Genomic DNA, 26,744 nt, shown 5'->3' with positions numbered 1-26,744 from the left:
TCCCCAGCCTACAGAACTCTGAGTCAATTAAACTTCTTTCCTTTATAGATTACCCCATGTCAGGGAAGTTCTTTATAGCAGTGTGAAAATGGACCAATACAAGGCTGGCACAGTGGCTCACGCACAAGATTACAGATCCCAGCACTTTGGGAGACTGAGGTGGGCAGATGGCTTGAGGATAGGAGCTCAAGACCAGCCTGGCCAACATGACAAAACCCTGTCTCTACTAAAAATACAAAAATTAGCCTGGCATGGTGCCGGGCACTTGTAATCCCAGCTACTCAGGAGGCTGAGGCACAGGAATCACTTGAACTCCGGAGGCGGAGGTTGCAGTGAGCTGAGATTGCACCATTGCACTCTAGCCTGGGTAACAGCGTGAGACTTGGTTTCAAAACTAACTAACTAACTAACTAACTAACTAACTAACTAACTAAAAATAAACAGATGAATACAGTGAAGTTAAGCTTCAGGTCTTCAGAGCCCAGGAAGGGAAGGCTCCCAGGAAGGGAGGGCTCGAGCCAGTCAAGTAGCTCTTCCCTTTTCATCCCTCTGGTTAGCATATGCCGGGTTTATTTAGTTGAGTAATGAAGCATTTTGGGTAACTTGGTGTTTTACCCATGTCTTTAAGGTTTATGTAGTTTTTCCTTTATTAGAGACCCTTTCATGGTCACCATGTGGAATTGTCCATGCCTACAAGTTCATCCTACTGTCATTGATTCCTCTTTGGATCACTCTAAATAATTCCCGTTCTCCTTAGAGAATCCTCAACTAGGTTTTTTAAGTCATACAGCAACATGCCAAGGGAAATCTTTGCCTGACTAATAGACTTGAAGTAATGATGGCTATAACCTGTTGAGATTTTTAAAAAGCTATTGAAGAGTCTAGCCGAGCCTATTGGCTAAAAACTGGGTCGTGTGGCTCTGAATGGGGAGAGCGAACTGACAGCTCCCCTACTTTGACTATAGAATATCTGCCATTAAGGACAGATCTTATTTAACATTTTACAACTGAAAACTGTCCCTGGTTTTCAGATAATGCTTAAAACAAACAAAAACAAAACAAAAGAACAATAACAACAAAAACCCCACCCAGCTCAAAACATTAAGAAATGAATATGCCACCCCATTTCTGTAAGTGGAACCAGCCATCCACACTTCATACCTTTTGTCTAGTCCCTTGAACGAAAGCTCAGCTGCACTGTGAAGTCCCACATCTCTGCTCCTCAGCTAGCTGACCCCCATGTGGCCACTCCCCTTGGCTCTGACAAGGCCTGTTTCAGAGCAACTTTGGTACCTGCTTCTGCACTTTAGACTACTGCACCCATAACTCTGCAGTTCACCCAGGCCTCATTGCACCTTTTCTTCCAGGTATGAATGTGCTCTTTGGGCCCACCCTGGTGCAGTGGGGCCAGGAGCCAAACCTGTCTGACTAGCTCTGTTCACTTCTCCATCAGGGAAGAGGGGTCCAACAAAATGTGGCAGCACTCTTTAGTAGGACAAAAAAAGTACTAAACAAGAGCTTTTGCCAGTCATTCTTACCACTTAGTGCTTCATTTTCCTTATTTGTATGAAACCTTCATAATAAATACTTGTCTTGGTTACTTCACAGGTTGTTACATAAATCAAATGATTCTTGCATAGATCAAGTGAGGTAATGGAAGGGAAAACATCTTAAAAAGAAAAAAGCATAGCATTTCATTATGGGCATTTTCCAAACCATTTTTTGAAGCCTATTACCTCTTGAACTAGCAAGTGTCAAATGAATCTTCCTGCAGAGGTTCTTAGACCACATGGTGTCAGTGATGAGCTTTAATGACTCTCTGGCTCCCCTTGCCCACCAGGGGCCTCTTCCCTGCCTCTCCAACCTTTGCTCTTGCATCTGCCCATTCAGACCTCGGGGCCAGCCTAACCAGGCTCCTCCGTATTGTGCCTGAGCACTCTCTTTTCTCTTCTGCCGTTGTGTGTCTGTGCTTTTTGAATGCCACCTAGTTCCCCATCGCCTGTGAAAAGGCTTCCCATTCTTCAAATGTCAACTGTCATTTTAGATGTGTATTAGATATCTCTCACTGTGTAACAAAGAGCCACAAACTTAGTGGCTTCAAACAACACAGTTATTATCTCACAGTTTCTATAGGTCAGGAATCTGGATAGGGCCCTTCTGGATCCTCTGCTTCAGGGTTCCTCACAAGACTGTAGTCAAGGTGTTGATTTTCTGAAGGTAGACTGGGGAAAGATCTGCTTCTAGGCTTTTGTGATTATTGGCCGGATTCAGTTCCTTGTGGGCTCTTGGACTGACGACCTCAGCTCCTTGCTGCCTCAGCTGCTTGCTCCATGGGCCTCTCTATGTGGCCACGTGCTTTATCAGATCCAGAGAGTCAGCTGGCAAGATGAAAGTCACAGTCTTATGGAAGCTAATCATGGAAGTGACAGGCCATCATCTCTGCAATATTCTGTTGGTTAGAAGCAAGTCCCAGGTCCCACCCACACTCAGGTGGGGGTGATCATACAGGGCATGAAGACCAGGAGGGTGGGGGATTATTGGGGACCATAGTAGAGTCTACTTGTCACGGATGGTTCCTCTATCAGCCTTTACTTATTTCTTTCAACCAAGTGTGTGATCTTTTCCTTTTGTGAGTCTTCTTTATAACAACGTATTTTTTCCAGTTTATAATTCATGGCTGGTGTTTTTATAGTTGACTCAAAATTTTTGTTCTCATGTAACTGTTTTTGCTCATCTTTAATCATCCACTTGCAACCCCACAGCAGTCCTGTATTTAGCAACTGTTGTACAGAAGGAGCTCCTTCCTTCCATCCTTTGAAACTAAAGAGGAACCAAACCAGTCGCTTTCTTGTTTAATTCCTGAGTATTTTGCTCCACAATAGCCATATAGCATCCATTATAAAACCTTCAGATTTGCCAATTTGACATCAAAAGCAGTGACTCATTCATGTCTATATAACCTGGCTGGAGTGGTCCATGTTAGCCTGATATGCACTTAGAGCTGAAGCTTGTTACCTTATAAAAGAGAAGCAATTTTCCATCAAAGATGTGTCAAACATTAGCTGTTTCTGAGTGGTGCATTGTTGTGTTTCCTAGGGGCCTTCATGGATCTCAGAAATGACGCTATCTGTAAAATGAATTTATTCTCCTTTAAACTATCTAGTTTCTTTTCCCTTGTAATATTCACTTGATAGTCCTACAATTTTCAGGTCACACCAAATGATTTGAAAAAGAGGACTGTCTCTTGGGGAAGTCGCATTTTAATTATTTCCCTTTTGCCAAACAGTGGGCTGGATATCATTATTTCTGCTTTAAGAGACTTGGAACATAAGAGAGATATGATATGTATTTCATATATGTGGGCTTGCAGACCCAACTTGACTCATCTAGTTTAGCTTCCTATGCTTTGAGGCCAGTCTCTACTTAACTTGCTCAGATGGCTTAATACCTTTTTTTATTTTTTGTAGTTTTAATGGATAGCTGGCTATTCCTTAGAAGACAGGTAAAGAAACACCCATTGGACTTTAGTAAACACCATATTTCTAGTGTTGACATGATCACATCACAGTAAGATGTGAAGCTTGGCCTCTTTAAGAAAAATTCAGATGGAAGTCAACTTAAACTTTGAGGAATCATTCATCTGTTGAGTAAGATGCAGAATTAGTAAGTTAAAGCCAGCTAGAGATGGAAGCACATAAGTATATGTACCTACATTTTGGGTCTTTGGGGAGCCATGAGACTAAAAGTCAATTAAAACTTCAGTAGAGAAATTTAAAAGTGGTTTCTCCTGGGCAAGAGAAAGATTTGGAGCAGAGAGTGCTCAGGGAAAAGCCGGAGAGTGTTGAAGATGTAATTAATACAGTTAATAGCTGGGAATGGGAATCAGTGCAAAACCTCATTTGAGAAGACCCTGTGAGGGACTCCAGTTTGGGCCTGAAAGCCACAATATCCAAGGCTCAGGTCCAACTCAGGAATCTGAAGCCACTGCATGGCCAGCTTAAAGAGGAGAGTGACCAAATCCTGCCAAAATGTGTACCATCTTTCTCAATCTCTTACCAATCTGTAAATTAGAACAGTGAAGGGAAATTGGGTAGTGAAAGGATGTTTTTCCCCTCTTACTCTTTGGGTATCAGCTTCCTTTTCATTCCTTTATTCATCTTATTGCTCTAATATGTTAAGGCTTTTTTCCCCCAAGTCTCTGCCCAGTTATCTACTCTCAGATGATGTTATCATAGAATTAATATACCCAACCTCTACCCTAAGATGTAGAACCATATCCCCAGCTTGGGCACAGGACCTCATTATGCTTACGTTGCATTTGAAATGTGTTCAAAATAGAGTTGATTGACTCTTGCGGTATCTGTCACTCAGGCATATCTCTTAGGAATTATGTTTTCTTTTCCATTTTCACTCCCATCAATGCTGTTTGGATTCTGAAGGTAGTATGGCAGCGTGGAAAGGGGATGAGGTGCTGGCATCCATGAGATTTAGGTTCAAATCCTGCCCCAGCCACTTCCGAGCTGGTTACCATGGGCAAGCATGTTATTTGAGATGTGTGAGCCTTTAGAGATACGATCCCTTATCTCTAAAACCAGCATGATAATCCCTGCCTACCACATGGGACTGTTGGAGAATATTAAATGTGGCATGTATGTAAACCACCTAACACAGCGCCAAGTGCAGGCGACAGGCTCAATGACAAGCTACCAATGGTTAGTTTGAATGCATTGAGCACAGTGCCTGGCATGTTCAAGGCCATTGTTTTGGGATGTCATTCGCTTTCAAGCCTCCCATGGCATTGTGTGGAACATAGAGCTCTGTACATAGTGGGTTTTCTCTACCTTCCCTAGCACTTTCAGCAGATGTGTTTGGCTTTGATGTTTCAGAGGAAACAAAAACTGACCCTTTGTGATCCCCTGCGGCTTACAGCCACCAGATTTACAAATGGCTTATGTCTAATCTCCTCCCCTCCTGCATTTATTTTGATACAATGAAGTCGGTGTTTCTCTGTCCTTCTGCTGGAGTTAACCCTTCCTCTGGGTTCTGGATCACATCCCTTCCTGTCCAGGGACCCCTCCCTTTCCTAATTGTGCCCACTTCAGCCACGCCTTCTTTACTGGTTCCTTCCCATCAGCAATTAACCATGTCCAGGCCTCCCTTATCTTAAAAAAATAAAATATTAAAAGCCATGTCGTGATTTCTGTCCTCCCCCTACAGCTTCCACCCTGTATTATTCCAATCCTCCACAGTCAGACTTCCTGAGCTTCTTCCACACCCTCATTCCCACAGTCTGCCTCCCACTCAGTTTCCCAGGCACAGCATTCTGACTTCACTTTTCCTTCATTCAAATTATTCTCACTAGGGCCACCTGTGACCTTGTCACTAAGGCCACACTGCTGACTACACTTTCCCTATTGAAATGCTTTCTTTCTTTGTCTTCTCTGATTCCATGTTAGCCTGATTTTTCTCCTACCTCTGACCACACCTGAGTTTCCTTTGCAAACTTTTCTACTTTTGCTTTTCCTAAATGTTGGTATTCTCCACTATTCTGTCCTAGGTTCTCTTCCCCTCTAATTCTGAACAATCTCCCAGGGAAAGAGTCTACTCATTCATTTGCTGTCTGTACACAGGTGACTCCCTCATTTCTATTTCCAACCCAGACCTTTCTTTGAAGTGCCAGATCTAATATCTGACACCTTAAACTAAAAACTGACTGAATTTATATCCTCTCTTGGTTGCACTGAGATACTCTTCCTGTGATGGCTCCTCATCAATTTATAGTGGTGGCTCACACACCTTAGCGTGCACTGGAATCACCTGGAAGGCTTGTGAAACTACAGAGTGCTGGCCCCCACCCCCAGAGGCTCCAAGTCTCTAGGTCATGGATGGTGCCTTTTATTTTGCATTTCGAAGAGCTCACAGGTCATGGCTATGCTGCTGGTAAGGAAGCTCTGTTATAAGGAAATCAGGCAGTCTTTCCCACACCCTACTCTACCTCATATACCTCCCCACTTCCCCACTAGCATCTAAATATTATAATTTTGCCAGTTTTGACTTCTAAATACCTCTGTAGCCAGGACTTTCCATTCCCTTGGCCACTAGTCTGATTTAGTGCTGTAACCTCCTAACTGATTTCCTGCCTCCAGTCTCACTTTTCATAAATCTGTTCCCTGTTCAGAAACCTGTCTAAGCTTCTCAGTACTTTAATCATGTCAGCCTTTTGCCACCATTCTCCTATAGCTCCCCATTGCCTTTGTGATAATCCAAACTCCGTAATGTTTACCTGGCCTCTGCCTATCTACATAGTACCTTCTCTTGTTCCTCCTTATTCTGCATAGCATATACCAGGCACACAGAAAAATATCAGCAATTTATATATATAACAGTTACTGAGTGCTTACTGTGTTTTAGCCCCTGTGGCACTTTAACAGACGTTAATTTCATTTAATCCTCCCATTAACTCCGTAGGGTAAATTACATTTTACAGACAAGGAAATGTGACCTATTTTATAATGCTGCCATTGTCCTGTATACCAGTCCTGTCCTGTCAGTTGTGTCCAAAATAACAGGGTTGGATTCACTCATAACTCGCTACAGGCCAGGTATGGTGGCTCATGCCTGTAATCCCAGCACTTTGGAAGGTCGAGGCAGGTGGATCACCTAAGGTCAGGAGTTCAAGACCAGCCTGACCAACATGGTGAAACCCTGTCTTTACTAAAAAATACAAAAATTAACCAGGCGTGGTGGCAGGTGCCTGTAATCCCAGCTACTCGGGAGGCTGAGGCAGGAGAATCACTTGAACCTGGGAGGCAGAATTTGCAGTCAGCCAAGATTGCACCCTTGCACTCCCGCCTGGGTGACAGAGTGAGACTCCGTCTCAAAAACAAAAAACAAAAACAAAACTCACTCCAAGAGACAACAACAACAAAAAAACATTAATAGTATTTAACAGTTTTTAAAAAATGTACTTGTGCCAGGGCACTACATGTAAATATAACTCATATAAACTATTTCTGGTGTGCAAAGGAGGAAATTCAGAGACAAAGAGTAATTTGTTCAGAGCCACATAGCTCAAGCTCATAGGATCTAGGTTTGAATTTAGATCTTGTGACTCCGGAGCTCATGCTATCTGTCATGCCTGTGGATGGAAGCAGTGAAATTATATAAGGAGAGCTGTTTATCATTAGACAGCTTCTAAAATTTAAAACCCCTCACTGTCTATAACTGAATTACAAAATTTTCCACAACCCTCCCACCCTGGTTGGAACCCCACGCACATGCACCCATCTTTCTTCCAGATCCCATCATACCTTGGTGGGAAGAGCTTGGACTTGGAGTCAAACTGAGTTCTGATGCCCCTCTACTAACCATCTCCTTGGATGAACCCTGGGATAAGTTACTTTACTTCTTTGAATTGCTGGTTGCTTTTCATTAAAACTCAGGATATTAACAAGCAATGGGTTTCTGAAAGAAAAAAAAAACAAAACCCTAGGATAATAATACTTTCCTCATGGGGTTGCTGAGACAAATGAATGTGAGTGCCCACTTCTCTCCATCCTTGTACCTTAATGAGATAGTACCTTATCCGACAGTACCCATTGTAATGGCTTCCTTACCATCTCCCTGCTTGTGTTTACACTGTCCCCCTCCCCTGTTCTTACCGCATCACTGCTCCCCATCTGTGCTCTACACTGCCACCTGAAAAAGATTTGTAAGATACAAATCCTAGGGACTTTCCCTTAATAGTTATGGTGAGCTATTATTCAGATACACCCTCCCACTGAAACAACTAAAAATATTTGGATTAAAAAAAAATCTCAAAGCATTAAAGAACTGATGGGCACTACCAGGTTAAAATTGGAATTGATAAGACATTGTAGATTTGACCACCAGTTGTCAGGGACAGAAATAAGGTCCAGACTCCTTGTAAGAAGCTGGAACCCCAAAGGCCTACACCATCAGGGTAGACCTGAAACAGCAGCTCTCACATGGAAATGCAGCCCAGTTTCAAGCTGACTGGGTCAATCAAAGAATCTGAAGTCTTGAATTGGTTTAAGGACTGGTAGTGCCTCTGGGTATCTGGCAAAATCAAGTGGAAATTCTTTCAAAAGAAAGGTTTCTTCAACCTAGGTCTCAGATTATTCAGTGACTAGCACATAAATATAACCAGGCATCCAAGGAAATCATACTTCAAAGACAAGAACCATAAGAAACCACAAACAACAGAAGCAGCCCTTCAAAAACATCATCAGGTACTAGAATCATCACAGTCTAAAAAATGTCTGTTTGAAATCAGACTTCAAAGACAAGAACCATAAGAAACCACAAACAACAGAAGTAGCCCTTCAAAAATATCATCAGATACTAGAATCACCACAGTCTAAAAAATATCTATTTCCTCTATTTAAAGAAATAAAAGATAACTTTGAAGGTAACTCTGAATTGTGACATAGCAAATTGGAAAAGAAACCAAAAAAACCTTCTAGAAATAAACATTAAATGAATGAAATTAAAAACTTAGCGAATGAGGAAAAGTATACGTTTGATTAAATATTTTGAAGAGAAAAAGTCAGTGGGTAGATTTAGCAGCAGATTGGATAAAGTGGAAGAGAAAGTTAGCAAACTGGAAGACAGTAAGAAAAAAATTATCCAGACTATTGCATGGAGAGACAAATAGAAAATGCAGAGGAGAGAGCAAGAGACCTAGAGAACAGAGTGAGAAGGTTTAAATAAGTTGAATTAGAGTTCTAGAAGGAGATGAGACAGAAAATGGGCAAAGGTGAAATTTGAAGACAGTGGCTGAGATTTTCCATAGCAGGTGAGATACCATTAAGCAGACCAGTGATTGCAAGTATAATTTTTTTAAAAAAATCCAAATTTAGATACACCAGGAGGAAATTACTGAAAATCAAAGGCAAAAAGAAAAAAGCAGCTGGAGAAAAGAAAAGATTGTCTTCAAAGGAGCACTGGACTGACCAGGATAACCTTTTCTCATTAAATATAATTTAACCATTTCTCATTAAATATACTTCTGATCATATTATTCTCAGAATTTTCAGTGGTTTTCCATTGCTAAAATATAAAATAGATACTCTTCAGAATGTCATATGAGGCCTTTCATAGTCTGGTCCCTGCACCTCGTTTATACACACAAGGCTTTCCTCCTACTCAGTTTACTCTTGCTTGTGTGCCTTTGCACACTCTCTTCTCCCTTTCTAGAATGCTCCCTAGTCTCATCCACCTAGCCATTTCCTACTGAGCCCTTCCATTCTCAACTCAGGGTTTAACTGCTCTGTCAAACTGCGTGGCTCCCATCTCATTGCCCTTAGCACAGTGCTTGCCAGCAGTCACGAACATTATGTGCTTTCAAAATTTGTTTGCATTTTTGCCTCCCTTCCAACATAGGAGCTCCCTGAGGACAGAGCTTGATAGTCCGTCGATATTCAGGATACTCACTGGGTTGACTCCAGCATTTCAGGAAGTCCCATGCCATTTAAATAATATCTTGATACGTTTTCATAGTGCCCCAGTTCTTGCTAATGTGGAGAACAGGTCACCACTGTCAGCACCAGCGTCCTGCATGCTGTCATTGACTGGTTCCCTCTCTTCACTACCCCTCTTTCCTCAGTGAAGCTGGAATAACAATACCTACTTTACCCATAGTATAAGTTGTAAGTTGAAAGAGGTAATATAGGTGAGCATGCTGTGAAAATTCTTTGGCATCATACATTTTCACTAGCTCTATATCAGAGTGAAATTTGCTTAGGCCTAGGGATTTTGTGAAGAAAGGAGCTTATTGGTGCTCCTGAAGACTGTCCCTCCCAAGTCTTTGCCTTAACAGGAGCTAGATGTGGGGTCCTAGAATGATCCTAAGCACTCGGTATGCCCAGCAAGCGTGCAGCATCACAAATGATTATTCACAGTGTATGTTGCCTTGCCCCTGTGAGGACTTGTGTTTTCATTTCTACATTTCACTGGAGAGAGGGGGGCCCGTAAGATAAGTTTTCCATGTTGGTTTTGAGAGATCCAGAAGGGACATATTTTCATTTACAAATACATATTGCATTCTTTTCATTGAATTCTCTTTGGAAATTGTAAATTTCTGTGGCCCTTCATTCAGAGATTGAACAAGCTTGGATTTGTCAGCTTTGGACTTAAATCACTGCCACTATCTTAATTTGGGTTCTGATTGTGTCTCACCTAGATTCTAACCTTAGCTTTCTAAGATCTCTGCTACCATTGTCTCTTCATTCCAGAGTGCTACCAAATTCATAGCCCTAAAATACATGTGTGATATATAACTCTCAAGAGAAGAATTGCCCTGGCTTTTATAATGCTTTATAGGATAGTGTCCTAGCTTGTCAGTTTCATTGTCTGGGCCTGTATGTTAGAAAGTATATTCTGTAGAAAATAGCATTAAATCCTGAAATATCAATGACTTAAACAAGAAAGAAGTTAATTTCTATCTCACGTAGAAGAAGATCAGAGACAGGCAGGCCAGGGCTTGTAGGATAGCTCCACAGTCTTCAGCTCATTCTGTTGTGCTGCTCTGCAGAGTAGAAAACACCCTTGACCTGTGGCCTCTGGGACCAGGATGAGTGTTCAAGGCCCAGCTATCAAATCCATATTCCAGGCCGCAGGATTGAGAAGAGAGTGAAGGAATACCCTTCCTCTGCCCTGTAAGGGTATTCCTGGAAGTCACTAACAACACACTTTCCGCAGGATCTTGTTGCCTAAAATGTAGACATGCGGGGAAGTGGCTGAGGGATGTGGCCTTTTAACTAGGTGGCAGTATGCCCAGCTAAAAATTGGAATTCTTTTTGCTAGGAAAGAAGAGGCTGGATAATTGGGCAGTAACTAGTCCCTCCCATGGGGCCATTCTACCAGCCTTATTTCCCCGCTATTCTAGTCCCTCCCAATGCAGCATTGTGTCCCCCAACCTGTTGGTAGCTACCATAAATCTTTTACTGGGCCTTTACCATGGCAGGCCTGCTCATAGATCTAGGCCTTTCACAAGTTCTGGCCTTTGTCTGGAGTGGCCTTCAACTTCCTTATTTCTCTTTGAAACATCTATATCTATATATCCTTCAAGCCTCAACTCACTTCCTCAGTGAGTTTTCTTCATTAACAGCGATAGAACATTATCCCTTACTTTTGCGTATAGCAGTGTGGTGCACTGGAAGAGTTTCATGGATTTAGTGGCTGCACAGATCTGCATTTGAATATCCTCTCTCCAGCTTGGGCTGGAAAGTTTCTCAGCATATAAATTGTATGTAAAGCAACAGCCCAGGTCTATCTTCTGAGTTCCAGACCTTCATTTTGAATTGCTTACTCAGTTTCTTCACTTAAAAGTCTCATATGTGACCTCTCAAACAGAACCACCTCCGAAACAGAATTATTGATCTTTACCCCTTCTTCTTGTCTTTCCTGTGCCATAAGTGATGCCACTATCAACCAAGTTGCTGGTGTCAGAAAGCTGGAAATAATCCTTGACTTCTTGATAATCCCTAAGCTCTCATATGTAATTATCACCAAGACTATTCAATTCCAAAATATATCCTAATTCCATCTCCAGTGCCTGCATCACAGCTCCATCCACTCATGTCTTGACTATTGCAGTAGCTTTTAACTGGTCTCCCTACACCCACTGTTAGCCTGCTCTTATCTTGCCCTGGGCAGTGTTGCTCTCTTGCACAGAATCCTTAACCATCTTGCTGTTGTACTTAAATTCTGGCTTTTTGTATTCTGCAAGGCCCACACCTGACTTGGCACCCATCTGCCTCTCATTCTCATCTCTAGCCATGCCCATTCTTGCTGACTGGGCTCCAGCCATGCCTCATGGTCTTTGTTCTGGTCCTTGATTGTGTGAAGAACTTCCTGCCTTTGCCCTTTCCTGTGTGCCATTCCTATCCTGGGTCTCTCATTCTCTTCTTCACTCCTGTATACACTGTCCTCATGTCTCAATTTAAATTCTTTCCCTGATCTCTAATCTAAATCATATGTCCTTTCCCCCTTCTTTTTGGGATTATTCTTTCACATTTTTTTTTTTTTTTTGAGACAGGGTTTCACTGTGTCGCCAGGACTGTAGTGTAGTGGCACGATCCTGACTTACTGCAGCCTCTACTTCCTGGGCTCAAGTGATTGTCCCACCTCAACCTCCCAGGTAGCTGGGACCACAGGTGTACACCGTCACACCTGGCGAATTTTTTTTGTATTTTTTGCAGAGATAGGGTTTTGCCATGTTGCCCAGGCTGGTCTTGAACTCCTGGGTTGAAGTGATCCTCCCACTTCAGCCTCCAAAAGTGCTGGGATTACAGGTGTGAGCCAACATGCCCACCCTATAATTTTATATTTATTGAGTGATTATTTATATAATATTCCCACATTAGTCTATAGGGCTGGGATCATATTTCTTTTAACACTGGATCTTCAATGCCCAGTGTTCAATAAATACACATGGAATAAATGAATAATAAGTGATCTTATGATTAAACAATGTAGTAGAGTCTCATTAAATTGACGACTTTGCTATTTTTTTTTTTTTGAGACAGGTTATTGCTTTTTTGCCCAGGCTGGAGTGCAGTGATGCAATCTCGTCTCACTGCAGCCTTGAATTCCCAGGCTAAGGTGATCTTCCCACCTCAGCCTCCTGAGTAGCTGGGATATATAGGCAAGCGCTGCCATGCCCAACTAAATTTTATATTTTTAGTAGAGATAGGGTTTCGCCATATTGCCCAGGCTGGTCTTGAACTCCAAGGCTCTAGTCATCCTTCTGCCTTGGCCTCCCAAAGCATTGGGATTACAGGCATGAGCCACCCTAGACCAGCCGACAACTTTACTATTCAGTGTGGCAAGACATGGTTGTTGGAAATGTATTAAGGTGATTCACCTTTTCATCCTGACATTGTGTTTCTTTATATCCATTGACCATTATCTATGATTCTCACCTGTAAGGCTTTAAAGCTTGGTTTAGTTTATTAGAATGTAACTTTGTCTGAACAAAGCCTCATTTCTGCGAGGATACCCTTCTGAATATAGAACCTGAAAAGGTCATGTTCAGTCTGATAGAAAATCATGATTGGGCCCACTTCTATAGCTTACCTTCTCTCTTTAGATGTAATTTGGTATAACATTTTGAATAGTCGACTTGCTGTTGTTGGGATGGAATTTGAGGTAACGATCATTTGAAGATGGAGCCATGAGTGATCATCACAGAAAGCTGTTTGCCCAGGATTTAGGCTGCCTTGGAAACACAGTCCTCTCACTGCAATGTCTTGATTGCTAGCATTTGAGACCAAACTAGTGTCAAATATCTAAGTAGAGGATATTTATTCATGGTAATTCCATGCTTTGATGTTTTTCCTCAATTACCTTGTTCTGCAGAGCATGTTGGTGAGATATGTTACGGAACAAACAGATCAACAACCTGTGTGGTTTTTTTTCTCTCTACAATTATAAAAAATGTTCTAAAAGCATCTGACGATTTTGGAATCCTGAATTATGGGTTTAAAAGAAAAGATGAACCTTGCTGATGTCCTCTTTCACTGTTAGACAGGGCAATTTACAATAGGAAAGTTTGTGTTTGCTTTTACTTTTTGGAAAACAATGAGGATTCTGCATTCAGAGGGCACTTCAGTAGGTAGATTTCAGCATAGATGGAAAAGCAAACAGTTGATCATTCTTAAACCCCGGTAGGTCAGATCATGTCAGTGTTTCCAGAGTACGCCCAGAATGGTAAAAGTTGGCTTTAAGTTGAGTTTTTGCTAAAAGGCAGCCAGTCCTGAAAAGGATTGATTTATTTATTTTGGCCTTGGCAACATCTAAATGATGATAAGTGCAAGTTTCTCTTAGCTCTCTGGAGAGGCTCCCATGTAAATTGGTTGTGACCCCTAGAATCCAGAATCCCTAACATAGTTGGATAAGAATATTTTGTGGGGAAATCTAATTAACAAGTAAAGATTCAAAATTTTAAATGTTTAGAAGTGTGTAATTTGCTACTTTTGTTCATGAGTGTTTTTAATACTTCTGGTAGAGAGCCTAACTGCCTCTTTCCTCGGGAGATGTGGTTTCAGTTTCTTGGGTGAATGTGCATTTTATAAGTTTTTTAAGAAAGGAAATTAAACATTAAAAGACTTTAAGTACTTTACTCTTTACATAATGTCACTAAGAAAAAGCCAGGAAAATCAGGGTTGGGTTTTAAAATTTATTTATTTAATAAATATAATCTATTTTCCACCATTTTGTTTGTTATGGCTGGTACCAAAGTACTTTTAAAAGTTAACATTTATTATGATTTTGTTTTATTTCAGCAGATGTGCATAATAAATTAACCTATCTCTATTCTTCATTTTGGGCTGGGGCAGCATTTAACATCTAGGTTTTTGGCATTCTGACACACAGGCTATTTAGTTTAATTCAGCATAGTTTGATGTTCTTCACTTGTATGATATTTATGATAGTATGTGAATAATGTTAAGTAGATAAAATGTGGTCTGCTGAGGCTGCATGCTCAGTATGAGTATAATACAGGTATGTGACAGGTCCACTGGGGGCCTGGGGTTCTTCTGTAAAGTGAGTAGTTTGGGGTAACTGGTATCCAAGCATCCTTCTAGATTGAATTTTAAAATCCCACTAATTGATATGCATCTAGTTGATGCCTCCTCTTCTCTCTTTCTTTGTCTTTTTAATGTAGGAAGAGAGGATGGTGATGCACCAGTTACAAAAGATGAGACCACCTGCATTTCACAAGACACAAGAGCTTTACCGGAGAAATCCCTGCAAAGATCAGCAAAGGTCATTGCCTACAGATTTTCTTCACATGTCCAAATGGCTCTCACCTGAGCTCCTTGTTGAAGATCTTGTGTGATTCAGTCAGGACTGTATTTGTTCATTTAATCAGAAAAGTTAGAGCAGAGAATCATAAAAAGTGAATTTAAAAAAAAACTTTAAACATATAAATATGAATCCATCTGCCTGCCTTTGGATAAGGGGTCAAGGCCTTTTCTTTGAGTGTGGGTGTGTTGATTGGAGTTCTATGTTATCTTTGTTGCTTAAACCACACTTGTAATGCCTTTGGATAAGGGGTCAAGGCCTTTTCTTTGAGTGTGGGTGTGTTGATTGGAGTTCTATGTTATCTTTGTTGCTTAAACCACACTTGTAATGCAGCATTTATCACTTCCAGTTTTGGTGGAGTGAGTGGAGTGAGAATTAGACACTGGAGAAGAAGTATGAATATAGACTCTCTTCAGATTTGTACAGTTTTTGCTCCAGTTTTTTTTTATTGTTACCATGCCCATACCTAATTTAAAAATAATTTTTAATGTCTTTTTTAGTTTTTCCAAAGTATTCAATTTAGTTATGAAACAATTGTTTTTATATTCCTATTTCACCATTTTGCACAATTCACTTGTATTCTTTAATTATATAAGCTAGTGTCATTTTCAGATGTGGGATGAAACACAGCTGACTTCTTCTTTTGTTTGTTTGAGACGGAGTTTCACTGTTTTTGCCCAGGCTGGAGTGCTTGGCGAGATCTTGGCTCACTGCAACCTCTGCCTCCCTGGTTCAAGCGATTCTTCTGCGTCCCGAGTAGCTGGGATTACAGGCGTGCACCACCAGGCCTGGCTAATTTTTTGTATTTTTAGTAGAAACGGGGTTTTGCCAGGCTGGTCTCGAACTCCTGACCTCATGATCTGCCCGCCTCGGCCTCCCAAAGTACTGGGATTACAGGTGTGAGCCCACACGCTTGACCAAACACAGCTGACTTCTAACTGTGCAGATAGCTCAAAGTGGTAGAAATGGTGAAGGGCAAAGTATAAAGTGGCATAATGGCATGAGACTTTATGTTTCAGAAGCATCCATCAGTGTGTTTCATCTGGGAATGCAGTGTGCTTACTCTACCCAGCAGGTTGGTTAGTAGAGTATTGCTCTTGCATACTGACATGAGGAATTTCTAAATTATACTCTGTATATTTCAGTACTAACTGTGCTCCAGGCAACATGCTAGGTGTGGGAGATTAGAATGAATGGAAAGCCTGGGGATGGATCTGGCTCACAGACCTATTTTGTTTGACCTTGCAGTATTTAAAAATTTTGACTTCATTGCTTTCAGAAAAAAAAAAAAAAAAAAAAAAAAAAGAGTCATCGGTGGGCGGGGGTGGGGGTGTTCACATTAAAAATTAGACTTTTGGCTTCTCTTGTCAAAACAAAACATTTGGTAACACTAGGCCAAATTCCTAAATGACTGCAGTCAGAGCTGAGTAGAGGCAGCCCTGGAACCTGTGTTCTGTGATTTGCTACTGTCCTCCAAACATGTTTTCCCTCTCCCTTCTCCCTTGTCCCTATCTCCCTTTCTTTTGGATAATGTTTTTAGTGGATTCAACCAAAAATCACAAGGCAAAACAGCACTTGCCTGTGAAACTTATGCTATGGTAGAGTCATTTCCATGACAATCAACATTATATGAATTGCAACTAATGTAGTAATGTCAACCTACTTTATACACTTCCGTGCTGTCAGACATTAAAACAAGAAACAAGAATCTCCAGTTCAGACAAGATGGCATAGACCTATTTTTTCTTGCTCCTTCCACTGAGGATAACTGTAAACCCTGGAAAAAACAAGGGACAACCAAAGGAGAATTCTAAAAGGTGAAAAGAGGAAGGCAAACTAGTTTCGCCAGTACTAGAGAAACATCATAACAGCAGGGACCTCACAACCCCCCACCAACAACAGCAACAACAGAAGGTGGCCCAAGCCCAGTGTTTCTGAATGCCAACCTGGCAATAGAGGGTGGTCCAGCTAGACTCATTCTCTCCCAGATCTAACAGAAATCTCTCCAGCAATACCAGGCAATCCACAGCACCTGTAAAGAGCTCTAATGACAATAAGTGGTTAAGAGAAGGGCTTTCCTTCCTCCCTGAACCTGCAGCTTCTCTTTCCCACCAAGAGACATCAGGTATCTGAGTGGCTCCAACAAGAAGGATTCTACAAGTGGCCCAGCCCAGAAAGCCTCTTTGTTTCTGTGGGGCTGAGACTGTCTTCTGCCCAGAGGCACTGAACATCCAGAGACGCTGGGCATCTACCCAGAAAACACCAGGAAAGGTGATCTGGCCACAGCATGCAGTCAGGTATGGGAAGCCCCCATGTTCTCACAGGCAAGAGAACTTCCCTCCTTCACCCAGAGATACCACGCAGCTGGGTGGCACTAGCAAAGGAGATCTGGTCATAATGTGTGTGTGGTCCAGGAAACCTCTTTATCCTTGTGGACCAGAGACTTCCCTCTTCTACTCAGAAACACTGGGCAGCCAGGTAGCACCAGTAAAGGAGATCCTGCCACAACAAGAAACCCAAAATGGGAAGCTTCTTTGTCCTTGCAGGCTGGAGATCCCCATTTCACACTTAGACCAGGTGGCCTGGCTTGGGGAATTTCTTTCCGCCCACAAAGGCAGTACCAGTAGAGACCAGCGGGAGCCCCAGTGATACCATATAAACCAAACATACCAAGATAGCACTGCAAAGGCTGTTTTCCAAGGAAATTGTCATTGAAACTACAGCCCACAAAAGTAGGTCAGGACCTGCATGCTAAACCTCAACAGGGTATGTGACTGCCTTCTAAAATAAAAGATTTAAATGAGACCCAGAGTGTCTTAACATGATAACCGAAAGGTCCAGGATACAATTGGAAACCACCCGTCATACCAAGAACAGGAAGATCACAACGTGAATAAGAAGACAATCACTTGATGCCAGCACTGAGCTCTTGCAGTTACCCAACAATGATTTCAAAATAGCCATCATAAAAGTGCTTCAATAAGCAATTAAAAACTTTCTTGAAACCTGTGAGAAAATAGAAAATCTCAGCAAAAATTTAGAAATTATAAAAAGGCCGGGCATGGTGGCTCACGCCTGTAATCCCAGCACTTTAGGAGGACAAGGTGGGCGGATCACCTGAGGTCAGGAGTTCAAGACCAGCCTGGCCAACATGGCAAAACCCTGTTTCTACTAAAAACATACAAAAATTAGCTGGGTGCAGTGGCACGTGCCTGTAATCCCAGCTACTAGGGAGGCTGAGACAGGAGAATCACTTGAACCCAGAAGACGGATGTTGCAGTGAGCCGAGATCATGCCACTATATTCTAGCCTGGGTAACAGAGCAAGATTCTGTCTCAAAAGAAAAAAAAAAAATTATAAAAAGGACCAAATGGGAATTATAGTCCTGCAAAGTACAATAACAGAAGTAAAAACACTATTGGATAGGCTCAGTAGTAGAGACGACACAACAGAGAATCATTGAACTTGAGGACAGATCAGTAGAATTTACCCAATCTGAACAGAGAAAGTATAGACTGAAAAAAATTGAACAGAGCCTCAGGGAGTTGTGGGACAACAAAAAGATTGAACATTGAGAAAACTGGAGCCCTGGGAGAGGATCAAGAGAGTGAAGATGAAAGGAGAGATTGTGCAGAATGGGGACAGGTGAAAATATATCTTCAGAGAATTTAAGGTTCTAGCAAAAGGTGTATAACAATGTATAATGCTATCCATCTGTACAATTGTAATTTCTTTGCTGATCAACTCTATACCTTGCGTTTAAGGTTAGAGAATACTGGTGCCTGAAATGTTCCAGGACTGAGGGTTTTTAGGGTGAGGTGGTAGAAGGATCAGAAGAGAAGGCATTTGACAGCTTGAGTAAGAGGACTTGAGGTGATAGAATATGGTGGTTCAAGGCCGGATGCAGTGACTCATGCCCATAATCCTAGCATTTTCAGAGGCCGAGGCGGGCAGATCTCTTGAGGTCAGGAGTTTGACACCAGCCTGGACAACATAGTAAAACCCTGTCTCTACTAAATAAACAAATTATCCAGGCGTGGTGACTGGTGACACATGTCTGTGGTCCCAGAAACTCAGGAGACTGAGGCAGGATTGCTTGAACCTGGGAGGCGGAGGTTGCAGTGAGCCAAGATCACACCACTGCACTTCTGTCTGGGTGACAGAGCAAGGCTGTCTCCAAAGGAGAAAAAAAAAGTGTGCATGTGGTATTGGTATTGTGCGTGCACGCGCACACACACACGCACACACACACGGTGGCTCTGGGAAGGGAGGAAAGGATTTGAGGCTTAGACGTAGCTAACAGACTTGGAGAACAGGCAAGGGTTAAAGGTGCTAGAAGTCTTGATGTGGTGAAAAAGCCTGTGGAGTGCAGCACTGGAGAGCAAGTGAGCTGTGTGATGGATTCGTCAAAGAGCGGGTGTTGGAACTGGACTAGTTCCAGATGATGCTGAGGTGTGGCCATGAGGACGAGTTTTTGAAGTCAAATAGAAGTGAAGGTTACTGGCATTGAAGAGATAGGGGAACGGTGAGGACAGGATGTTGACTAAGTTACTCACCTAGGTAGACGTGGGAGGGCCAGACTGTAAGCCAGATTTCACAGAGTAACCAGGAGGCCAGGAGAGGATAATAGCAAGAAGGGGACCACCTGAACCAGAAGAGGGTGCACATACATGCATGAGGCTGGAAGAGTAAAGGTCTGGGCGTGGCGGTGCAGCATGGGAAAACGCGGACACCAATTTCAGGGGCCGTATGTGGGAAAAGGAGCATCCTCTTCCCAAATGGGCTGGGGAAGACAGTCCTTAGGACAGATAGTTACATGCAAGGGGGAGGGGGGCGTCCCACAGCCTTCTTGAAAGAGGGTACAGCAGTTTGTTTAAAATAGATGTTTTTCAGGGAAGAAGGAAGAGTTAAGAGGGAAAAAGTAGAGCATGTTTTGGGAGTGAGCTTGCATGAGAAGACGGTTGCCCTAAGGTGCTCTCCTGTGGGGTAGTAGCTGGGAGTGACTGGGGGAGAGGTGTGGTGCACTCAACTGGTTTGGAGGTTTCCTGCAAATGGGCTGAGATTCCATATGGAGTCAGGGACATAGAGAAGAACAGCAGCCAGCTCAACTGCAGGCTGAATCTTTGTTCAGGGGTCTGGTGGGATGTCGGCAAGCAGCTCTGAGGAAGGGATGAACCTGCAGACGGGCTACAGTGGGGAAAGGAAGCACTGCAGGAGGAATGCGTTCGGGGGGTGGGGAGTGGGTGAGGGAGAAGACTCGTTTTCTCGGAGAATACTTCTCTCTCAATGGAAGTCGCATGTGTATGTGGTGGAGCGGTGACCTCAATCTTCATTTAGTCAAATTAGAGCTTGGGTTTAATCTTGGAATGGAGGAAGATCAAATATTTCTCCTTTCAGCTGTTGAAGACATAATTAAGAGAAGTAATTTATGTCTAATAACCCTTTTTCTTTTACAAAAAGCACCTACCGTGTTGTTTCTGTGAGATACTGGTATTGCTCATGGGAGAAAAGTATAATGTGGAACAAATACCTGGAGCTATACTTCCCTGCTGGAGTCCCACATGTCTTTATAAGACACAGGTCATGGTAATAAAAGCTCTTTGATTTAATTCATCCATGTATTGCATAATTTTTCTTGGATATATATGCTTACTAGATACTTGTTGCTACTTAAATATAGATTACTTAGTCACAGATCATCACTGAGAGGCACTTATTTTAACCTAGAAAAACTGCTGTTTCCTGCTAGTTGATCAAATTATAACCTGCTGACCTCTCCCAAGTGTAATTCAGTACTGCAGATAAACAACATTGACTATATCTTTGGTGTTTTCAGGTGGTTTACATCTTGGAGAAAAAACATTCTCGAGCAGCAACCGGCTTCCTCAAACTCTTGGCTGATAAGAACAGCGAACTGTTTAGGAAATACGCCCTGTTTTCTCCCTCAGACCACCGAGTGCCTAGAATTTATGTGCCTCTCAAGGACTGTCCCCAGGACTTTGTGGCACGGCCTAAAGATTATGCCAACACACTGTTCATCTGCCGCATTGTGGACTGGAAGGAGGACTGCAATTTTGCCCTGGGGTAGGTGATCTCTGGTAGGAAAAACCACAGGTGACAGGCAGAACTCAGTTTAGGTGGTATTTAGGTAAACTTTTTGTGTATTTTAATTATTATTTCTTTATTGAAGCATAGTTTCTGGTGTATTTTGGTCCTGATTCTTCAGAAGTCACTCTTAGCTGCCACCTCAACTGGTTGCCTGTATGTTCCTTGAATTACCAGGCAGTCACATTTTTGTTTTTGTTTTTTGGTGTAAAACATGAGCATATTCTGAGCCTCTACTTATTTAATGTCATGTGTCCTATTTGTACTTGTGTACCACAGATAATTCATTGCATCAAACAACCAGTCCTCTCCTTGCAGATGCTAGTGTTAAACCATGCAAAGTCTAGACATATTCAGGAGACCCCAGTTTCTTTTGCTTTAAAATATGAACATGAAGGTATATTTGAATGGCATTCTTTTTCGGTATTGATTTCGCCTATGGCATTAAAAACTACCCTATTGTAAGAAGGAAAGGGGTACCATGTTTTTGTGGAAGCTGTCAGAAATCAATCTAACTTAAATATACGTGACATAGTCCCAGAGCATCATGGATGGCCACTTCATTTTGATCTGAAGAAACTGCTGGACCTAGTTGCTTGACCAAATGCTATGCCTGTTTTCTTCTTAGAACTGGTATTCATGTTGAAAGAAAAGCAGTAAGTTTTAGCTATGTCATTAAGTGTTTATTATAGATGATGTCTGGTTTATGCTTCACAGGAAATGACTATAAAGGTATACAATCTAGAAAAGAGCCTGTTGATTTACTTTTATTCTAGTTTAATGTCTTGCTTGTTGGTCATCTCACTTGTACAGGATGTATCCTCCTGGGAATGTCCTATGATTAGGAGAGTCAGCACTGAATGGATGGCTACAATGTACTGCTTGTATTAGGTTTATTCCATACTTAGCTTCTTATGCCTAGCAAAATAAGCCAAATCAAATGTGTGTGTTATATATAAGAGTGTTTCATATATAAGAAACACTACCCTGTGCCACTTTTTCAGTTATATGAAGACTGGTGTGATTTAAATGATCTCATAGCTACTTAGGAACAGTTGTACTTTCTTTTTTTCCTCTCAAGTGGTGTGATTGCAATGTCATCATTTTAAAGCCTAACTCATTATCCAAAAGTGATGTCAACCCCTTGAGCCCTAAATAGTCCTTCTTACAAGCTTGCCAGTTTCTCACCATCAAATCAAAAGGCCCAGTAACGGTTGTGCCACCTGGTCCTGTTGATTGTGCAGCCACACTCTGTTTGGCAGTAAAAGAGGAAGACTTTCACATCAAACCAGGAAATCCAGCCTTGTTTTTTATCTGCCTTTCTGTCATATCCCATTGTGTGTACTTGATTGGACTGCTTCCTTAGTTTTCAAGTTGTAAGGGTGTAGTCAGGAAATCTTCATAGTATGAGTTTCTCTTATTACTTTCATGGCCTTCTAGGTCTTTTTTAATTTTTATTTTTTTATAGCTGAGCCATTACTTCATCAGGAACCCTTTTCTTGAAGGTAAAATACAACAAAAAGGGAGTCAAGGCTTTGAAGCCTCAAGCACATTTGCTGGATCTAAAGAAATAATATTTAAAAATGATAGTTGTTTATTATATAATTTTCAAAATAAAAAATGAAGATAATCATATCTAGATGGAAACATCATGTTTTTTCTCTACCTTCTTAATATAAGGATATAAAAATTATCATTTATGAAAATATGCCTTTTAAAATCTTTGTGAAAAAGAGAAAATTTATTTTAAGAACTAAAATATGGTAGGTTTTCCTGATGAATTTCTCAGATGACGTCTGTTGTATGAGGGATGAGGGCTGCAGCTGTTGAGTATGTTGGTGGTCGCCTTGCCATTTTGTTCTGGTTATCCGTTACTGATCTTTAAGAACTGAGGTCACTGTTTCTTAATCAGAACATGCTGTGCTATGACTGCCTAGGTTTCCTCCTTTATCTTTGCCAGGCTTTGACCAGGAGTGTGATGGTAATACCTGCTGTGGGTACGAAAGTGTGTGGTTAGCTTCCACAAAAACTATCCCTAAAAGTCAAGTTTAGCTAAGGTGGCTTCCTTCTGAATTTCTTCCCTACTCCTATATCTCTATCCTTGAAAGTATTGGACTTCCTTTGCCTATGTAATTGCTTCTAATTATTCAAGTTCAAAGTCATTTACCTCTTCTGTAGTTATGTTTAGTTCACCAGACAGGTTTTGATTCAACTATGTGTAAAGTACTGTGCTATATTATCTGAGAAATACAATGGTAAACAAACTATGGATTCGTTATTTAAGGAACTTATAGTCTAATGCAAAAGGATTTTTGCATATACATATATCATAGGGATAATTTGATTCTAAGGAGTGGAATCCCACTTGAGCTAATTTAAATAAAAGTAGAGATTAATATAAGAAGCTGGTGAGCAGGAAATTGAGGAAGTCTCATGAGAAAATCAGAACTAACAAGGCAACAAAGGAACCACAGTTTCTCTTTCACCCCTGTGACTAGCCCAGCCACCACACAGTATCTTTTCTTTACCCCTTTTTGCATATGAGCTGTGTTATTCTGCTTCTCTCTGCACAGTAGTTTTCTACCTGCACAGCAGCACACATGGCCCCAAAATGGTACTGCCAGTCCTATGGCAGTTACATACTAAAGTCTAGATCACAATACAGAATTTCTGTGGTGGAAAATCTTACTGGTCTAGCTTGAGGCAGGTATTTTCCCTCATCAGTAGTTTCAAGCAGAGGTGGGGGTCCAGAGTCCCATCCATGATTCACACCCAATTAGCAGCGCTGTGGGACTCTCTGGGAATGAGCGTGGATAAAACAGATGGCTTGAATGGCTTATCTCTTTGAGTTCTACCTATAGTACAAAACAGAAGTTGTAAGTTCTTCCATAGGAATAAAATAATTTGGGGGAATTTAGAGGAGGTCGGTGAAGGGGGAAATCCAGGATCACTTCTTACAGGACAGAGGCCTCTTTGCTGAAAGATCACTCTGAGAGTAAAGAATAGATGAGGAGGGACATGCCTAGCAGCAGGAGGTCATAATACACTATTGCAGTAAGACAGATGAGATGGGAGAACCTGAAATAAAGAGTTGCAATGGAGGAAACAAAAGAAATGAAAATATTCAGGGGAGATTAAGAAGGTAAATTTTCCCAGATGTGATGACTAATTAGAAATGGGGCATGAGGGAGAAGGATGGAATCTTGGATGAACTTTCAGGGCTCTGACTAGGGGGAGTGGGTGGATGCTGATGGCACTTAACCACAATTCACTGGGAGCCATCTCAGTTCCTTCCATGGTCTTCACTATCAGAAATCCAACTTGCCATTTCCCAAGCTGACTGTGTATATTCATAGTTCCAAACTTTTGCACGTTACACTTCCTTTCCTAACAGTGGCTTTCTCCTTTCTCTAGTGTTTGCTTGGTGAAATACTCAACTTTTAAACTCAACTCAGTTGTCCACTCAAAAAATGTTCCTTGACTCACAGGCCTCCGTTTTGGTGCTCCCATAGCTTCTATTAGTACTATTATTAGAGCTCTCATCTGTTTGGATTGCAATTGCTTATTTGTTTTACTTGGCCATGAGCTCCTTCAGGACAAGGACACTTAGTGAACATTTGCTGACTGGTCAGATGAGTAGATGGAAATGAATTGATGACCCCAATGTCTTGAGCCAGGTTGACTAGGAAGATGTTGCGCCATGACTCAAGCTAGAAAACACACAAGGAGTAATTTGGAACAGAAAATGATGAGAACTAAGGTTCTATGACTTCAAAGTCCATGCTTGACAATAGCATACAATAAGTATAAAAACTCAGATGGAGAATGCCAAATTGAGAAGGCACAGATATTTAACAAAAAAATTGAATAGAATGCACACATTAATGGAATATATGATGTTAGTAGCTTTGGAAGGATCCTTAGGGAGGACATGGAACTCGGCCTCCTCTTTGCTGTAAGCATTGCTTCTCTGACACCCTAGTGCTGCCTTGGGGCCACCATTTAGGGGCAGCTCAAAGAGTATTACAACATTGGAGACTTCCAGTTGTTATTATTTTCTATCTTGTTCTTAGAATTGTCATGAGAGATCTCATTTGAACCTTGTTCACCTCTGTATACATCACATCTACCACATTTTTATGAATCTTAGTTCTGTAATGCTATCAAAACCCAAGTGAGCCCTTGCTAGCTTTTAGGGGTCACTTTTTTGTTATACATCACAACATATTTAGTACCTTTAATATTTAGTACTAGACTCTGGTCCAGGATAATTAAAAAGCCACATTGGCTTCCTCGCTGGAATGATCTGCAATTATATAATCAGATTTACAGTTTTAAGAGCTTCCCAACCCTCTTAAATCATCTTTCCCTTTAGAAACTCTTACAGTGGAATTCATGCCTATATTTTCTCAGACCTCTGGGAAATCTGGTATCCTAAAGTCTGGAGTTTACAGTTCCAGCTTCTCTTTCCAGGATGTCATGAGCATAGAGATATCATTGTCACTTTCTCCCAGATTTGTCGTGGTTTCTTCTTGAATATTTAAGGGTAAATCTTGAATAAAATGGGAAAATTTTACAGCAGCTACTGTGAGGAACTTAATAGTGTTTCTTGGCAACACTGAAGGCTAACTGAAGATATATGGCATGAACCGACCTAGAGCAAATTGACATATTTATATTATCAAGCAAAGTCTGGTGGCTTTGAGGGTGGAGGAGGAGGAGGAAAAATGAATAGGTCAGTATAGACTGAGAAGTTCTTGGTTGAACATGGAATTGCCTAGGCTTAATGGGAGGCTGTGGAAATGAGAAACAGAATGGGTTACAGTGCTGCTGGCTTTAATGAGTGTGAAGGACAGCAGGTTCCACTGGAGCGGATGATGGAGTGAGGTGAAAGCAGAGGAAGGGAAATTCTGACCTTGGAGGACTGTGGTAGAGATGAGAAGTAGGGGGTGGGGGTCTGTTCTGGTATTGCCTTTGTCTCCTAGCTTTGCACCTTATGGTTGTTGTTAGTCAGTCAGCAATATTTATTGACTGATGGAAGCAAATACTTTGACATTCCATTCCGTTTTGGTAGATATTCAGTTTCTTATAGGGTAGACAGGAATTGAAGAGGTGGTCATTAAATTACATTAAATACATTGAATTGTAATTAGTAGGAAAATCAAACCATGACTAGATTGATAGAAAAAACAAACAGAAGAAATTAGTTTGTTTCATTGAAACATAGGCTCCAAGATTAGCAAACTGAAAAATAACCGTATCCAATCTTTCCCTTTGCAAAAGGAATATTTCATCTTTTTGAGAGCATATTCTTTAAAGACAGCTCTGAGGGAGAAACCAAGTTATGTAATGCTATGGACTCGCATTACCAAATCTATAAGTTTGTACGTTCTTTTCAGGGGGTACGGACCTGGCTGGCTAGAAGGCAAAAAGCAAATCAGGCTGAGGAGGGGGCTCTTTTTTTTGTGACTGTTGGGCTCCACCTGGTGGCCTGTAAGTATCAGCTTTGGAAAAAACTCTGTCTTCAACACTGAGAAAATCCTGGTCAAGGCAGATCAAAAGTTAAAGGAATGGAGGAGAATGATCCAGATCCAGGCTTAGGTTACCAAATCGTTCCTTTCCTTGATGAGCACTGTATGCAGTTTTGGCAGTTCTTCCAAAGTTGCCATCTTCAACTGCAATTTCTAGTGCACCTTCTTGAAAATATTACAATGTAGAGGACCTTAGATAACCATCAGCCTCCTCTTATACTCATTAAATCCTTTCAGCTTCCTCTTTGCTCTCTTCATATCAATACCAACTCATTC

At 41.5% G+C, this 26,744-nt stretch overlaps 1 protein-coding gene across 3 annotated transcripts in view; it reads left to right on the top strand.

Annotated features, from left to right (window-relative positions):
• Positions 1–26,744, top strand: part of DIS3L2 (DIS3 like 3'-5' exoribonuclease 2) — a 380,125-nt gene that overhangs the window by 162,586 nt on the left and 190,795 nt on the right. For all 3 annotated transcript variants that reach the window (XM_050751081.1, XM_050751079.1, XM_050751080.1), the window contains 2 exons: positions 14,693–14,793; positions 20,669–20,916. In XM_050751081.1, the coding sequence (XP_050607038.1) occupies positions 14,693–14,793; positions 20,669–20,916 (349 nt within the window). The remainder of the gene's footprint in view (positions 1–14,692; positions 14,794–20,668; positions 20,917–26,744) is intronic.

The sequence above is a fragment of the Macaca thibetana genome, chromosome 12 (genome assembly GCF_024542745.1).
Source record: "Macaca thibetana thibetana isolate TM-01 chromosome 12, ASM2454274v1, whole genome shotgun sequence".
NCBI lineage: Eukaryota > Metazoa > Chordata > Mammalia > Primates > Cercopithecidae > Macaca > Macaca thibetana.
The sequence above is the reverse complement of the archived record's forward strand: the minus strand, read 5'-3'. Positions and strand labels throughout refer to the sequence as shown.